Genomic DNA, 18,854 nt, shown 5'->3' on the forward strand with positions numbered 1-18,854 from the left:
TATTATATAACGAGTCTTAGGAAAATAATAATGGAAAAAAGGAAGAGAAACGAGAAAGAGGAGGAGGAGGAGGAGGAGGAGGAGGAGGAAAAGGAAAAGGAGGAGGAGGAGGAGAACAATGGACAAACAGCAGCAGTGTAATATTGACGCCCCGTGAACGATTATTGGGCATCGGCCAGAACAATGTCGTGGGGCTCATGACGCAGATGATTCGCAAACTTCCTGGTCTGTGGGCAGTGGCATAGCTGGGCACCCATCAGTGGACGGCACCTGGCGGAACAGCTGAGTAAGGGGGACAATAGGCACTTGAAGCTCAGGGGTATTCTGATGCCACACAGAAGGGTGCTGGGGCATGTTCTAAGATCACATCAATGGTGGGTATTAGGGCATGGCCAGTGGGGGCACCTGGGAGACATTGGCTTCTCACAGGGGATACTTGACTCCCCCGTGGCACCTCCCCTACCTACGCCGTTGCCAATATGACACCACACGAGGGAGAGAGAGAGAGGGACAAAAAGAGGAAGAAAAAAGAAAAGAAGAAAATAACATAAGAAGAGGTGTAAATTCAAATGCTTGGAAAGAAATGGAAATGAGTGAGTTTGAGAGAAGAGAGCAGAGGGATGAAAAGATGGAAAGAGGAAAGAAAAAGTATTAACAACTGGATATGAAGGGAAGGGAAAAGTAGAAGTGAGAAAAAGAAAAAGAGGAAGCAGAAGTAAAGATGAAAAAGGAAAAAGAATAGCGAGCTGGAAATAGAAAGGAGGATAGAAAATAATGATTGCTCTTTTACGTGTGTTTACGAAAAAATAGGAATAAAAGGCGAAGAAAAGGAAGACTTGAGGAAAACAGGTAAGAGGGAACGACTAAGGGGCAAGGAGGGGACGAAAACAAGGATATAAATAAGTAAAAGAATAAATGGGAGGAAAAAGAAGAAACGTGAGGTAAAAGACGATAAAGAAAAGAAAGATAAAAGACGATATTAATTAAGATCAGAGAAATAATTAAACTGATAAAAGAAGGAATAAAAGTAGTAGAGGGAGGAAAATGGGAGTAAGAGAAAAATGAAGGGGAGACAAAGAGCATCGCTTGAGGAGAGATGCAATTAGAGAAAAAAAGAAAATAATAATAAAGATCAGAGAAATTAATAAACAGATAAAAAGATAGGAAGGAAAGGAATAAGTGAAAGTGAGGATGAAAGAGGTAGACGATAAAAGAGAAAAATGATAAAGAAGACAAAAGATCACTTAAGGAAAGATGCAATCATGAAAAAGAAAAAGAACCTAAAAATATAAAAATAGCTGCTAATGGAAGAGAGAGAGAGAGAGAGAGAGAGAGAGAGAGAGAGAGAGAGAGAGAGAGAGAGAGAGAGAGAGAGAGAGAGAGAGAGAGAGAGAGAGAGAGAGAGAGAGAGAGAGAGAGAGAGAGAGAGAGAGAGAGAGAGAGAGAGAGAGAGAGAGAGAGAGAGAGAGAGAGAGAGAGAGAGATATTGAGAGAGAGCGCATCTACAACCACAATAAAAACAACAAAGACAACAATACCAATGAAAAAAAGAAAGAAAATTAGAAGTGAAGAAAGGAAGAAAAAGAAGCAAGGGAAGGAGAAGCAAGAAAAACAACATTAAACGAAGTTACTGCTAAATAAAATCATTACAAGAACATACGACAGGGTAGAAAATGAGGGAGGGAACACACACACACACACACACACACACACACACACACACACACACACGCCCACGCACACACCCCCCGCCACACCAACAACAAGAACTCTATCACCACCACCACAACAAAACTTGCAACGCTCACAATATATCATAACCGTGGAAATAAGACCGGAGATGAAAGATGCTCTCCGTTCGGCTGGGGAGAGGAGATGTATAGAGACGAGAAGAGACCTGCTAGATGCTGGTACAGTGGAGGCTTTCACACGCGTCCTGGAAATGCTTATACTTACTGAACCAAAGGATGCCGAGCGAGTGGAAGGGAAGAGAAGTTTGAGAGCGTGCAAAAGGAGTGAATACCTACCAGCCTGCAGACGACACTGATGAAATGTTTTGAGGTGGAAGGAGGGAATATACACACAAAGGGGAAAATGAAGCGAGGAATAGTTTGGCACAGAAAAAAGAAGAACGTAAAAAGGAAAGAAGGGAAAGAAAGTAGGAAAGAAAGAAGGAAAAGAATGAGAGAGAGAGAAGAAAAGGCAGAATTTAAACGGAACTATTCATAAGCTTTTAAAGTCTATGGTTCATTACCGTACGAAACAATCAAGCAAACAAAACGAAAACCAAACAAGAGAAGTAGGGGTATATCTTCCATATTTGTTGTAGCTAATGAAAGAGTAAATACGGAAACAGCGGAAAGGCAAAGAGAACGTAAAGAAGGAGAGGAAACGAAGGGAAGGCAACAAAGAGGAGAAATAACATGCCTGAAGGGGGAAATGCAAAGAAGCGAATGGCGGAAAATATACACAACGGAAAAGGAAGGAAATAATATATAGTGGGACACAGAGAAACATGAAACGGAGAGCATAAAACAATCACAATACACAAAATAAAACATGGAAAAGTGAAACAGCAAATATATAAAGCACGGATATTACAGGATGCGACGTTAGATTAAAAGAAGAAAAAAAACAAAAGCATTCATACAACTGGAACAAATTAAATTTTAAAAAACGGAGCAGAAAATTTGGAAACAATAAAATGCACAAGGTTAAAATGGAAGATATTGGTGTGTGTGTGTGTGTGGGGGGCGCCTGGCGTGGGTGCTCAGTGTTATTCACCAAACATTTGACGTGTGCCGGACTCGTGTTTCTAAGCCAGTGCGCTCCCGGAGAGAACTTTGAGCTCGTTATACAGCCGATCTATGGGTGGATGGACCTGTAGTTTAGGCCTCATTCCCCCTCCCCTCCCTCTTGCTCAGGAGGGAACAGTAACCGCTCCTCGTCAACAACCGGTATATGACCACAGATGTTGCGCCGACTAAACGAAACTTTCCATTTTTTTCCTCGTCAACAGAAATTCTTTTCGGCCGAGATTGTGCTAGATCTTACTGACGAAGCGAAGATCGAGTGAGCTTATGAGCTTTTAAATCATGCGCTTTACAAGGTCGTATAAACGCTAGTTAAGGGTAGTCTTGTGTACGCACGCATGCACACGTAATAATGGAGCTGCGGCATAAAGGGGCTATTACACTGGGGCAAATTTTCCGTGGATCTTCAGTCAAACCACGATTTCCGCTGGCGTGGTTTTCATATTTCCGTGGTTTTCTGACGTGTCCACGATCTTCCACAGCTACGGTAGATTTCACCAAAGGAAGACGGTATTACTCACCATCATCATCAGCAGCAATAACAAGAAACAAAGGAGAGCCACGCTAGCGGAAATCGTGGTTTGATTGAAGATCCACGAAAAATTTGCCCAGTGTTATAGCCCCTTAACCCTCAGCAACTCTCTGTCCTAGGTGCGTCGGGATGACAGACTTTTAATAGACCTGTCGTAAACATGCTCTGTCGCTCTACACAGATGTCTATATGAAGGGTGGAGCGTTGAAAGCGAGAGGACCATACTCGTATTCCTGCAGTCCGTCATTTTGTGTGGGTGCGTGAAGTGATTTCTTTTTTTCTGGAGTTTATGTTGGCCTGAAGAGCGTCACATTCGAAGCTCGAGAGTCGCGGACCGCACGATAAATGGTGCCAAAATAATAAGTATAATAATAATAACAAGAACAAGAAGATTTTTAATTATGATACGGTAGTTTTTCATACATTCTTTATTAAACCTAACCTCACATTCAAATTTGACCAAACCTTACCTAATCATATTCAAACTTTATCGATTCCAGTCTAACGTAACCAAAGCCACTGACCTAGCCTTATTAAAAACTTTACTGAACCTGACCTGACCTAACTTAAACCTTACCTAACAACATTTTGTTAATTTACTCAATCTGGTGAAATATGTCGCACTTCATTTCCCTCCGTCTTCTTTCACTCCTTTCATCTCTCCTTGCGCGGCGCCAGAAGTGTTGAGAAAACGAACCATTGCAAAATTCATGCATCAAGAATATTAATAGTCATTGGAGTGAATATTAAAAGTCTGATGCAAAAGAAAATTAATAGTGACCTACTTCTTCCACCTCCCTTTTATGTTGCGCACCTTTTTTCTTCTCTTTTTTGAGAACTGCCAATCATGGTAAGAAAGAGATAGATAGATAGATAGATAGGTAGATAGACAGATAGAGAAACAAAAAAATGAAATAGATAGAAGGACAGATAGTTAGATCGATAGACACACATAGATAGATGAATATGTAGATAGCTATAGATACATAGAGGAGATTTACACGCATTTATATCGATCTTTAGACCACACAAACCCTTTGATTCAGACTTGGTGCTCTGTTTTTAGTCACAAGTAAAACAGCAACAAACGGCAACGAAAAATATGAACATGAAGGTGGAGGAAGTGGCACTAGAGGTTGTTCTTTATACTATCTATAAATCGTGCTTAACTGAACTACAGGAGCTGGGAGCTTACTCCATTCTCTTAAGCTGGTGAAAATTAATCTCGTGGTCGAAACTTATTTGTTTACCCTTAAGTTTTGTGAATTTATTCCTTGTCCACTTAACAGGCTTTCCTCCTAAGATAGGTTGTGTAATTAAACGATTATTTTGGTTGCCCTACGTTGAACACTCTTATCTAGCAATGTCCTTCACATGCTGGAGACAAAAACTGTACCGTGTATTCTAGCTGAGGTCTGATTAAATTATTGCATAATGATAGTGTTGCATCTTTATTCCCACAACGCCATTTCTGCTTACTAAGTTGGTCATCGAGAGACTCGGATCAGTCGCCGAAGCTTCAGCGTTCAAGCAAACTCGGCATCTCATCTATTTAAAGTTTGAGAATAGGTTCAGGACGTTTCGTCCCCAAGACCTCTAATCATTCGCTTTACCGGATGAAAGTCTAACGTTTCCGCGAGTACCAGCTATCGTGAGGGAAACTTCGGAGGGAACCAGGTAGCCACGTGATGGTTCAGTTAGTGTTTCGCCCATATACCCAGCTCTGGTAATCGAATTGCACGTCAGAATTGCTACGGACCTCTTTCTGTAAATGCAGCCCGATAGTATGTTCGCCTTCTACGCTTAACCAATGCACTACCAAGAAAAATTGAGGTTCCGCGAAATTTTGTCATTAAGATCCTTAAGACAATTTATGATTTTGAGCTTTACACCTCGTATTTCATAATTCAACTTAATAATTTTCTTGATCCAGCTTAAAACATATGGCACTTATATATAAAAACGTAAGGAGTCTGCAAAGTTAAAGGACACCTCCCATTTTAACAGACCAAGCTAAAAAAATCTACCCAAATCTTCTTGGAGGCTTTGCTTGTCTTGGTCTGAGTGGACCGAGTAACAAATTATCGTGTCGTCAGGATATTTAGAAATTATTTTAGAAGAATAGGTCCAACATTTCACTGATGAAAATTATGAACATCACTGATGTGAGTGTGTGAGTACTAAGCCCTGAGGCACACCATTAGCAAATGGCTCCTACTTTGAGGCAGTCCCATCAATCACCGCCCTTTGTTGTCTGATGCTCGGCCGGTGTGCGATATATAATACGTTTTTGTTTGATTTTGAAAAGTAATTTACGGAGTGGAGAGAGAGAGAGAGAGAGAGAGAGAGAGAGAGAGAGAGAGAGAGAGAGAGAGAGAGAGAGAGAGAGAGAGAGAGAGAGAGAGAGAGAGAGAGAGAGAGAGAGAGAGAGAGAGAGAGAGAGAGAGAGAGAGAGAGAGAGAGAGAGAGAGAGAGAGAGAGAGAGAGAGAGAGAGAGAGAGAGAGAGAGAGAGAGAGAGAGAGAGAGAGAACAAACACTCTTAGCAATCTTCCCCATATATATCCACGCTTTACATCAGTCACGTCAACATCTCGTGCGAGTTCCATATATGTATAAAAGCTGTGATGAGGGGAAAACATACCCTAGATCAGCCTTGCCTTAACTTCGCTCTTCTTTCTCCTTCAGGCCCACACGCCCACACACCGAGAACTAGACTGTGCTTGAGGGGCCATCACTATCTTCATCTACCACTGCAGCATAAAGGGGCTATTACACTGGGCAAATTTTCCGTGGATCTTCAGTCAAACCACGATTTCCGCTAGCGTGGTTCTCATTTGTTTCTTGTTATTGCTGCTGCTGCTGATGGTGAGTAATACCGTCGTCCTTCGGTGATATCTACCGTAGTTTTAGAAGATCGTGGACGCGTCTGAACACCACGGAAATATGAGAACCACGCCAGCAAAAATCGTGGTTTGACTGAAGATCCACGGAAAATTTGTCCAATGTAATAGCCCCTTAAGCTTGGATACACCACCACCATCCCCACTAGACCAAAGGCATTACCAATATTTGAAAGGAGTGAGTGTGAGAGACTACATGTGAGAGGATGAGTGTGTGTGGGAGTGGGTAAGTGTACGTGGATGTGGGTGAGTAAGAGTTAGATATGTGTGTGGGCGTCAGTGGGCGTGAGTGAGTGTGTGCATTGGTATGAGTGGACGTGAATGTGTATAAATGAGTATGTATGAGTAGGCGTGAGTGTGCGTTGGTACGAATGATTGTGAGTGAATATGAGTGGGTATGAGTGAGCCTTATAAGATATTTCGAGCCCAGCATAACCATACAAAATGCAATACCTTGACTCCGAAATATAAGCAGTTAGGTGGTAGAAGTGTGTCTTGCTGTTCGCTAATGCTGCTAAGTGGGCGAACTCATGTGCAGTGAAGCATGAGAGCGGTGCGATCAAGTGGAAAATCTATTGTGTGTAAAATGAGACGTAACTTTGAATGTAGAACAGGAATCCATATCAATCTTCATACACAGTCGGAGGAGTTACGTATGAATGGCCTTGTAACAGGGGGTGGGGGGGGGGTGAGTGATAAGTCAATTACGTATGTTTAAATGGGACACGTATTAAACTTCGAATGCAATAAATAAATAGACGAATTCAACCCTCCTCCTCCTCTTCCTCTAATTCTTTTCAGGAGCAGTGAGTAGCGGGCTTTTTTTCACATTTGTATCCTTTCTTTATGCCCTTGAGCTGACTCCTCTGCTGTAAAAAAAATAAAAAATAAAAAGGATGAGAAAAAAGTTTGTCCCAATTACATGCTTGTGCTCTGGTGAAAAATAAATCGTGGGTGAAAAATGATAAAAAAAATTCCGGAGCATAAACGAAAGGAAAATATATAGTACACGTGGAAATGATGTAAATAAGTTATGGAAGGCGACTGACGGTGATACTGAATGAGCGTGTGAAGACGTGTGAGCGGTTGTGAAGGCGTGTGTGGGTGTGCGAGTGAATGTGAGTGTGTTCGATCGGATACGAGTGGGTGGCAGTGGGAGACAATGCGAGACTAATGTGAGATGAGAAGATGTAAGTGGCTGTGAGAGTGCATGGGTGATAGATATGAGTGAGCGTGAGTGGGCGTGAGTGAGTGCGTGCGTTGCTTGAGCAGATGTAAGAGGGCGTCAATGAGTGGGCGTTGGCATGAGTGATTGGGAGTCTAAGAGAATAAGAGTGGCTACTTGTGTTGAGTGTAGGCGTGCGTGGGTAAGCGAACGAGTATGTGGGTGTGTTAAGCCGTGTCCCGAGGAACGTGCTATCGATATGTCTTAGCAGAAGGCGTGTAGCGGGGGCGTGAGGTGTTCACTTCTAGGCCGATCCCATCACAAAGCCTCCCGTAGGTGCCTTCCCCCACGTCTCCTGGTGATGCTACGGAGCGTTCACGCGTGGGAGGATGAAATGGAGGAGAGGAGAAGGGAGGTTATGTAGATGTGCAGCCGTGTAGATAGGTGGGTAGGTAAATACGCAAACAGTGGAAGCGAGGGAGTGAAGGACAGAGGAGACAGTAAATTAGGTGTGCAGGTAAGTATAGGATGATAGGTAGTCAGGTAGGTACGGTAGAAAGGTAAACAGTAGGTAAATAAGCAAACAGTGGAAGCGATGAAGGGAAGGACAGAGGGGAGGGTAAATTAGGTGTACAGGTAAGTATAGGATGATAGGTAGTCAGGTAGGTACGGTAGGACGGTAAACAGAAGGGGTGAAGGGGAGGGTAGAGGCGGGGGCAAGTTAGGCGTGCAGTCAAGTGTGGATAGTTAGGGGCAAGATCTATAGCAGTCAGTTACCATTCATTAAGTCGACCAGTCAGCCAGTCGTACAGTCAGGTAATCAGTCAGTCAGCTCCTTGTTCAGTCAGTCAGTCAATCATGTTCTATTTTTTTTTATGGGATATTTCAATCATATTCAATAGATCTTGGGTAGGGGCTAGGTGAAAAGGAGGGATGGAAGAGAGGATAGAGGAGAAGGGAAGCTACATATTGAGTCAGGTATAGGTAGGTAGGTAGGTAGATAGGAAAGTAGGGAGGTAGGAAGGTAGATAGGAAGGTAGAGAGGTAGATAGAGAAACAGGTGAATGGGCAGACAGGTGGGATTCTCTTTTCCTAACTTATCTCTATTTTTTTTTACACTAAAGGAAGCAGCTCAAGGGCAAAAAAAAAGACAATAATGGGGGAAAAAACTGCTAATCACAGCCACTATAAAAATGAGTTTAGAAGAGATGTATGGGTGGGATGTTTTCGTCTGCATCTGTCTCTATTCATCCTCTCTCTTAAATTCTGCCTCTCCCCATATGCGACTCTCTCTGCACTTATTCTTTACCGATGTGTTAGCGTAAGTGAATGTCTGATGGTCTGCATGTATGTCTGTTCATCTGGTTATCTGTCTGCCAGTCGGTCTGTTTGTCTGTTGGCTGTCTGGCTTATTTTGAGTTTATTTTGTTAAGGAGAAGACCAGCTACGTTGCACCATCAGATTAGTGTAGTTTATGCAGTATAATTTCTCTCTCTCTCTCTCTCTCTCTCTCTCTCTCTCTCTCTCTCTCACACACACACACACACACATATTAACACCAAGACACAAGCAAAAAATATAACAAAACCTCTCAATTCACGCGTTACATAATACTACTTTGTCTCATCTCTTTCCTTTCCCTTGAGCCGGAATGATAATAAAACGGACAATGCACAGACCCTTTCACGCTTAGTTCGTCTTGATCTTCTTTACGACAATGAGCTTAGAGATACATGACAAGCGGAACAACAAAGACCAGAACGAAACGGTTTGAGGTGGAGGAGAAAAAAAATCATGACGAGGTTTTTGCTCCGTGGTAAAAATGTGGAGATGATGAAAGGAAACAATACACACATTTTTTATAGAAGAGAGAGAGAGAGAGAGAGAGAGAAGGGGGGGAAGAGAGGAGATTAGAAAATAAATAAGGGATGTAACAAACGAACCAATTTACATGAATAAAAAAAGTAATAATATTGGAGGCAGCAAATATAACAGATAATAACAAAGTGTGTGTGTGTGTGTGTGTGTGTGTGTGTGTGTGTGTGTGTGTGTGTGTGTGGTAGTTAATGGTCCCCGTGGAGTGTTTAATGAAACTTTAAAGGTGATGAAGACACCCGCGGGACACAGACCAGGGGTTAGTTTATTCTTATGAAGCTGGTAAATCAAGTGTGTGTGTGTGTGTGTGTGTGTGTGTGTGTGTGGGTGGGTGGGTGTCATCAGTGTTAAAAATCAAAAACATGTCCTCTTCTTAAATTAAACTATAAAAAAAATATTAAAACCCTAAAATTTAAAGACTAATGGCTAGATAAAATATAGAGGTAAACTAAAAAGGACATAGTATAAGACTCACTCTCGCTAAAATATTCATGTCATCAAGTAGCTCGCGTCTTTCATCATAAGTTAAATGACAATCCATCTGGCCATCAGAAATATTTAAAAGTTCCCTCATCATACAGATCAGCCAATTTTCATCGCCTTCCATGCAACGTGTCTTTGCTATTAAAGAATTTCTGCTTAAGTAAAAAAAAAATCGTGATATTTAATACCGAGGAACCGCAATATAAAGTTTACATTCGATAACATAAATGACGAGCACGAGAGTAAGACATTCTTGAAAAACTGTGATATTTGTTGTACAGGATGATTCAATCCATCAATAAAAAAAAGTCTTAACATTCTTTTTGCAACAATATGTCGAATAGGTGGAGTCCATGAAATGAGGCAATACCGATACATATTTGACCTAACGGGGCTACACTGGATGCCAAAAAGAAAAAATACAGAATGTTCATATAATAAACACGTGTCACTAAACGATTCCCTTCCTCAAGCTACCAGCAAAGGTCTTGTGTTTCATCATAAGTACGCCCACTTACTACCGTCCAACATTCTCTTCTACATTCACATGAACATGAGTTGGCAAGTACTGAAAACGAAACCTCATCCCTCTGCTGTCCAACTTCCTGATGCAAGAGTTAACCAGCTTCCTAACTGTTTCATATATCTCACTAGTACCCTGGAATAACCTTTTTTATCATCGTTTCCTCCTTCCTATGACAATCTAATTCAAGAGAGGAAGATCAAGACACCTTCCCAATCAAAATGGATCATTCTATCTCGTCTCTTGTTTATGGGATCAGTGTGTTGCAGGATTTTTTTTACAATGTTCTACCTTATGCTTGCCTCCTTCGTCGTAAAAAAATAAGGCTCTTCCTCTAATATTCATCCCTTTACAAGTCAGAAAGGTACTATGAAAATTTTCACATCTACCTTTCCGTAATGATGCTGCAATACAAACATCCAGTGTTGAAACTCTTAAGCGATCACGTCAGAAGTCAGGACCCATCAATGTTTATCCAGAAGCGGTGAGGTGGATGCAAGAAGTACTCTCTCTAATCAATGTTCGCTAAGAAAACAGCATGCCCATCCCACCCAGAAAATAAAGCATCAGTTCATCTCTGTGGCATCGGTATTAATCTAACCTTCCACCGGACATGAACTACATATTGACTTCTTTTATAGACTGTCGTTCTTTTTTTATTTTGTCGGAGCAGCGTTTAGCGGGGCGTTTTTGTTGCTGTTTTTTTTTTATGCCATTGAGCTGCCTCCTTTGCTGTATAAAAAAAGAAAGAATAAGCAGCAGTGAAGCTCGCCATAAATATTTATCAGCAAGGCCGCCGGGAGAGCACTGGACCTGAGGGACGTAAGGAGAAGGAGGGCGAGGCGATGACCATTGAATAAGGTGAGAGGGGTCTTGAAGGAAGCCCCGCCCCCCCTCATGCTATACAACCCAATTCACTCCCCCCCCCCTCCCAACATACACACACTTATGAGTTCATTATTTCTCACTCGCTTCAATATATCGGTCTGCAGAATTAATTAAAAGTCTGATCGACCATTATAGCTTTTAACTCGAGGAGGAAGCGGAGGAGAAAGAGGATAAGTCGAGGGTGAAAAGGAAGAGACCGAGGAGGAGGAGGAGAGGAGGAGGAGGAGGAGGAGAAGGAGGAGGAGGAGGAAAAATAAGCAGCAGTAAAAGTAGAAAACAACACAGGAATTCGGACCCTCTATCCTCTCATTCTTTCCTCCTGCTCCTCTTCTCTCCTCCTTTCCTCGCCACCTCCTCCTCCCTTCTTTCAATCCCTCCGTCTTTCCTTTCATCCCTCTACTTCCTTCCTACCTTCCTTCCTTCCTTCTATCCTCACCACCTCCTTCTCCATCCCTTCAGCCCCTCCCTCCTTCCTTCCATCCATCTGATCTCTATCCCCGTCCCTTCCTTGCCCCTCCACTCTTCCACAACCCTCCCCCTCTCTCTCCCTCCCCCGTCCTTCCTTCCCTCCCTCCCTCCCTAACACTGAACTTTGATTGACTTTGTTCTTCTCAGGAGGGATTAAAACCAAAGTATGATGGATGACTTATTGATCTCCTTCGTCACATTCAGCCAGGAGGAGACAGACACGCAACGCCAGGCAAGCCCCGAGGCTCCAGAGGGCAAAGTAGAGACAGGGGAGGAAAGTGTTGCCTTGTACTGCGGAATGAAGAACAGCCATTTAGGGGATGGTGATAAATTGATTGATTGATTTGGGTTTGAAGTTATAGTGTTGCAAGTGTCCCGAGGCTCCAGAGGGCAAAGTAGAGACGGAGGAGGAAACTGTTGCCTTGTATATACAGCAGAATGAAAGATCAGTTATTTATAGGGAACAAAGTGCATGTGGGTGAAGGGTGATATGTTGATTGATTGATTGGGTTATGCAGCCATGTCCCGAGGCACCAGAGAGCAGAAAAGAGGCAGGGGAGGAAACTGTTGCCTTGTATATACAGCAGAATGAAAGAAGAACAGTTATTTATAGGGTACAGAGTGCATGTGGGTGAAGGGTGATATGTTGATTGATTGATTGGGTTATGCAGCCATGTCCCGAGGCACGAGAGAGCAGAAAAGACATCGGGGAGGAAACTGTTGCCTCGTATATACTGCAGAAAAAAAAGGAAGAGCAATCATTTCCAGGAGACGACAGAGTGCATGTGGATGGGTGGTGGTAAATTGATTGAGTGATTGGGTTTTGCAGCCATGCGCCACAGCTGTCCCGAGGCACCTGAGAGCAAAGCAGAGAAGGGGAGGAAACTGTTACCTTATATATACTGTAGAAAAAGGAAGAGCAGTCGTTTACAAGGGGAGAGTGCATGTGGCTGGATGGTGATATTGATTGATTGACTGATTGACTGATTGAATAGGTTATGCAGCCTTGGCGACGTAACTACTTTGTATGGATGGATGGATAAGTTCGTTTAGAGAGGAGGTGCACATGTAGGAATAGCTGTTGTAGTGGAGGTGAGAAAAGGGCACAGGTGCAGTGGTACCTACATAGGAGGCAGGTGTGAATGGGTTGTCAGAGCAGCACACAATAATGGGTCGAATTATAAGACATTTCGCCGCCCAAGAGCACATATTTGACAAGCCTTTCGTAAGAGTTGTGGGCATTTCCAGGAGTAGCTCAATGACCCTGGTGGTAGTGTGACCCTTCCTCTGTACCGTGAACCTAAAGAAACACTCATTAGAATCCGACTGACCCCCTCTTTGACCTTTAGAAATAGCTGATGTGAGAAGCGAAAGTGTCTTAAAATACCGACCAATATGTCCAGGGGATGGTGTTGTACGTAGTGTGAATATAAAGAAAATAAATGAATATCGACTTAGATGGTATATACATAAAGAGCAGAAAAGAAAACCAAAGAAATGCTCCATGGGTAAGATTACTTTGCTGATGGGCAAGGAAGAACGTAGCAGAGTGAAGATATAAACAAACAGATGAACAGGAAGGACAGGCGACTACACTACACGGCACTGGCGCACACGGAAGAGGTAACGGGGAGAGTGTGGCCAACAAGCAGCATCCAGCGCGGCACTCCTCGTCCTTTCCTTCCAGTGTTCAGTTATACATGTCAGGAAAAGGTTCAGTTCAAGTCATCTCCTTAGTGTGTGTGTGTGTGTGTGTGCGTGTGTGTGTGTGTGATACTTAGCCTGCCAAATATATAGCGTTTACTTCGAACCTTTCGTAAAACTTGTTATAGCTGTGTTGATCATCGGCAGAATTTTATATAATTTACAAAAACACACAATCCCGGTCCACCCTCCCCGTTACCATTAAGTTCTCCCCATTACCATTATTTTCTCTGTGTAGTTGGTTATCAATACTTCCTTTTTTTTCTCCTCTCACACAATAAATGACCTCCTCGTCCAAGGGCGGCGGACCAACGCCGTGGTGGTGGCCGAAGAACGGCTCCCGGCGGCCCCGACCAAGGCTGCTGCGTCGGGTTGAGGCGCCGCAGCACCGCACTGACAACCCCTTTATCCTGGACGGCTACCTGCCTCCCCTCAGTCTGCGCGGCTGCCTGCATAGCCTCCTGTACGTACACAACGAGACGGGCAACATCCTGACCCACGTCGTGCCGCTGCTGTTCATTGTGGCGCGCGGACCCTACTGGGAATCGCTGCAGGAACTAAGGGCGCCGCTGGTGACATGGCTGGTGCTGCTGGTGATGGCGCTGCCCTGGGCCGCCTCCACGCTGTACCACACCTTCATGGCGCACCACGGCGGCCACCGGGTGTACCTCGCCCTGCTGCGCCTGGACATAGTGTGCATCTGCGCCACGGTGAGCCTCGGCCCGCTGCCTCACGTGTGCGTGGCAGCCTTGAGCCTAGGCACGGCGGCCAAGGCTGTGCTGATGCTGGCCTACTGGCTCGCCTGCCTCTACTCACTGATACGTGCCCTGAAGGCCACTACGACATGGCAGTGCCGCACGTGCTTTGGGCCGCCCCTGCTCATAGTGGTTGCCTGCTGGTTCCTGCGGGTGAGCCCCTGGGGCGTGGGTCACCCCGCGGGCGCAGTGTTCATTCCGCCCATGATGGGTCTCTTCGTGCTGGGCGGCGTGCTGGGCGCCGTACGCGTGCCGGAGCGGTGGGCGCCGGGCCGCCTCGACCTGGCAGGCAACTCCCATCAGATCATGCACGTGGTCATGGTGGCGGCGCAGTACTACCTGTTCCGGGGCGCGCTCATTGACCTGCACTGGCTGCTGCACGAAGCATTCTGACACGCCACGAAACGCCGCGCCAAACCTAGCCTCGTCAGGTTAAGCCGCCTCTCCTATATACAATTTTTCCTACCTTAAAACACAAATGACATTTGCCACACACAGGTAGCCCATGCTACAGTCCCTTCAAAGTTTTACCTAAAAATGAAAATAAAACTGAAAGGATATGATTTTTAACTGCGTGACTACCGCACTTTCTGCCCTGTTCTAGACGGTCCTCGACCTCCGGCGTCCATGATTCAACGCTTCCTTAATTAACAATACCTTTGTCGATTCATCTTTCTTTTCCTTTCATAACAGAACTGCTCTACTCTGGGTACTGTAGGAACAAGTAGTCTGTCAATTTGGGGATACCCAATAATAGTAAATAAATATGTATACCTGTATGAATATTCTTTCTTGCATTAACCATTTTTTCCTGTATTTCCCTCTTTCTAAGGCTGTAGAACAGTGGTTCTTAACCTTTTCAGATGCGCCGAACCCCAATGAAACCTCCGCACAGTCCGAACCTCTCAAGTATGAAGAAAAATAAATAAAAACAAATGGAAGAAAAATTGCTTCAAAATTCATAAGCATATTAATTTTGGATAAAACAAAGAATTAATTTAATTCCAATTCATAAAAATATGGAAAAATTTGCTTAAAATTCATGCAAAATTGCAATGTCTTTCGGGAGGGCCTTTGCCGAACCCCTGAGACTGGCTCACAGAACCCCTGGGGTTCGGTCGAACCCAGGTTAAGAACCACTGCTGTAGAATAACAAGGCTTTGGTCAAAGACTAATCAATCAATCAATCATTGGGGGCACACGCCGGGGTGTGCTTCACCTCGCCAATCCTACGACGCCAAGCCCGGAGGTCCCCCGGGCAAGTCTCCTTGCAGCCCTCATTCTCATCCCGAGTACCTACTGGTAGGATCTATCGACTTTCTCAAGCCACGAACGGTGTGGGCGTCCCCTTGGCCTCCTCCACTTTGGATTGCCTCTCACAGAGACAACCCGATGAGCAGGGTCGGCTTCTGGGTAACGTGCCACATCCCCGTATAGCCGAAGTTGGCGCTGACGGACTATGCAGGTAATATATGTCGAATCAGTCTCACGGAGTATGTCGCCAGTTTGACACAAAGGCATTCCAGCGATATCCCATGATTCTGCGTAGACACTTATTGCGAAAGGCATCACTCCGCCTCTCCAAGTCCCTATTCAGTGTCCATGTCTCACAGTCATAGAGTAAAATAGGGAGCACAAGGGGCTTGAAGATCCGGATCTTTGTCTTTCTACACAAGTATCGACAACGCCACATACTCGTGCTGAGCGAGTCCATAACACCGTGGGCCAGGCCATCCCGCCGTAAGACCTCCTGGCTAGACCCATAGTTGTTCTGAACTACGCTACTAAGGTATGTGAAATTTTCCGAGATCTCAAAGTCATCACCACACGCATGGACAGATTGTACTGTTTCACCTAGCACGCCTCCAAACACCTGTACCTTGGTCTTGCCACAGGTCAGGCTCGTCACTGCCCACCACCGACACTGATCGGCGCCTCATTACTACCCCACCCCCTCAGTGCCCGGCAGCGAGGTTACCGCTCCCCACCGGCACGTGTTCTGACACTGCTGAGCCAGCAAGAGCCACGACGTGAAGGGTGAATGGAACCTGTTGTTTCTGTCTGACCAAGGATGCCAACAAAGGCCTTTTGTTGTGAGCCGAATGTGAATCTGCTGACCATGGCACTACCGCGCGGTATGTAACCAACAACAAAACCAACGCAACAACAACAACAACCATAATAATAATAATAATAATAATAATAATAATAATAATAATAATAATAATAATAATAATAATAATAATAATAATAATAATAATAATGATAATAATGATACTACTACTACTACTACTACTAATAATAATAATAATAATAATAATAATAATAATAATAATAATAATAATAATAATAATAATAATAATAATAATAATAATAATAATAATAATAATAATAAAAATTTACTCGAACAATCAATTACTTGTTCTGCATTGCCAACGTTTAAAATCATAAGTGAAGATAGATAGAAAGCTAGACATAGATAGATAGATATATAGACAGATAGATAGCAAGATAAATAAATAGATACAGATAGATAGATAAAGAGAGAGAGACAGACAGACAGACAGACAGACAGACAGACACACATACACACACACATACACAGACACACAGACAGACAGACACAGACACACAGACAGACAGACAGATAGACAGACACGACCACTTAGGAAAAAGAGAAAGTGCAGAGACAGGAGAGAGGAAGCGGTGATAATAGAGACAGTTAACGCCTGACCGTCAATCTTCATCAATCACAGGCACCGTCACGAGAGAGAGAGAGAGAGAGAGAGAGAGAGAGAGAGAGAGAGAGAGAGAGAGAGAGAGAGAGAGAGAGAGAGAGAACGAAAGAAAGAAAGAAAGAAGGAAAAAGAGAGGAAGAAAAGACAAAAAGAAAGAAGGAAGGAAAAAGAAAGTAACAAACAAGCAAACAAACATAAATCAGAGAAAAATAAAGAAAAGACAAAAAAAGAAAGAAAGAAAGAAAAAGAGAGATAATGAAAAGATAAAGGAAGAGAAATAATGAAAGGAAGAAGGAAGGAATGGGAGAGAGAACGGAAAGAAAGAAGGAACAGAAGGAAAGAAAGAAGGAAGGAATTGGAGAAAGGACAGAAAGAAGGAACAGAAGGAAAGAAGAAAGGAAGTGGAAGGGAGGGAGAAAGAAAGGAAGCAAGGCAAGAAAGAAAAATAACAGAAAAAGAAAAACAACCAAATAGGCAAACATAAAAGAGACAAAAGAAAAGATAAACAGAAAGAAGGAAAGGAAGGAAATCTAGAACCAGGCAGCAAAAGACTACAAATTCCAAGCCATGACGGGAACACATGAGCCACGCCCAACTCTAAGTGATTGTTGATTTCATTTGTTGACCAATAAACACTTTGTGAGTGTTAATTTGCTTAGATTTGTTTCAAGTTTACAAATATGGTGTTTTGTAATTACTAATTGTTGTTTTGATTGTGTTTGTATGCCTGTTGACGACAAAATACCATCGAGGAGGACTTTTGGTAAGAGACTTTGGTGAAATGCATGTATGTACATCATAGGTAATGCTAATCATCACTAACATATGACATTTTAGTGAGGAAAGAAAAAAAGGTGTATTTCACGACCCACTGGATGGGAGGGGCACGGTGCCTCTCACGCTTGATGTGACTGTGATTAAAAATGCGTACATGAATTTCAAGTTGAGTGGGAGAGAAAATAACCAAATGTTCGATTCGTGCAATTGCGCTGTAGATAAAGTAAATTTATAATTGTAGAAGATTGAAAATTGTACTTTACATCTAAGCATTTACACTACACTAGGAGACCTGAATGTGACGTCCTGGCAGTCGACCATGGGGCTAAGGGACACCGCTCGCCCATTCAGTCTATCAAGAGACCGGGGAGTCAAAAATGAATACCAACCTCCCTAGCATCTGGGCGTTGGCACGTCTGAGAGACCCAAGCAATCCACCAACGCAATGGATTTCCTGCAAAACTGACGTCCCAAGGTAATGAAAATAAGACAAAAAGGGGAATATACGACGAATAAGTACAAGGGAAAACGTAGTATAAAAGTGGAATACGCAAGCTAACATTCGAAAATACATAACCTAATAAATAGCAAATAAAATACGCAACCTAAACGTCCAGCCGTGATTGGCATCGGGAAAAACAGTCCAGTGTAAGCCGTGGATGGCCGCTGCTTACCCTGACGCGCTGAATGAGTATGTTATGATAAGCGTGCATTACGTTGTTTATAAGAATTTTTCTATCCAAAAATATATTTCATCCTGCGATTAGTTATACCGAAAAAGTAAATAAACAGATGACTGGAAAAATGCCATGATGAAATCTAAGGGAGAACGTGTTACATGAGCACGTTCCGTCTGACTGATGGGAAGGTTCGTCCGTTGCCTCTGTCATCTTGTATAACGCGACGCAAGCAATTAGTTAAAAGAAATAACAGTCGTGTGCCTGCTTTGATTATTTGTTCATGCTATATGCTCTTTATTTTTCTTTTTTTTTATTGTTTGACTGATTTAAATTTTGAGCACATTCATAACAAATCATTCTACGAGTTCATGGAAAACACGAAGGTAGGCTACCCTTCTCCTGTATCATCAACCTTGTTCCAGAATTACAGACTCTATTACCCTGGCTCTTGATAACACCAGACCATCTCGGAGGGCTTGTGTCCTCGGCCTTCGGGAGCATCAGTTTTTACAGTGGCACTCATATATTTATGTTATAAAAATATCCTAGAAT

At 43.3% G+C, this 18,854-nt stretch overlaps 1 protein-coding gene across 1 annotated transcript; it reads left to right on the plus strand.

Annotated features, from left to right (window-relative positions):
• Window positions 1-13,633: 13,633 nt before the first annotated feature.
• Window positions 13,634-14,500, plus strand: LOC127003910 (progestin and adipoQ receptor family member 4-like). Its single transcript, XM_050871014.1, has one exon. The coding sequence runs from the start codon at window positions 13,634-13,636 to the stop codon at window positions 14,498-14,500; it is 867 nt and encodes a 288-aa protein (XP_050726971.1).
• The last annotated feature ends 4,354 nt before the right edge of the window (window positions 14,501-18,854 follow it).

This window comes from Eriocheir sinensis, chromosome 26, assembly GCF_024679095.1.
Source record: "Eriocheir sinensis breed Jianghai 21 chromosome 26, ASM2467909v1, whole genome shotgun sequence".
NCBI classification, from domain to species: domain Eukaryota; kingdom Metazoa; phylum Arthropoda; class Malacostraca; order Decapoda; family Varunidae; genus Eriocheir; species Eriocheir sinensis.

What these genes read in the sequence shown, in the direction of transcription:
- LOC127003910 (XM_050871014.1), top strand. Translation starts at nt 13,634, where the DNA reads ATGACCTCCTCGTCCAAGGGCGGCGGACCAACGCCGTGGTGGTGGCCG.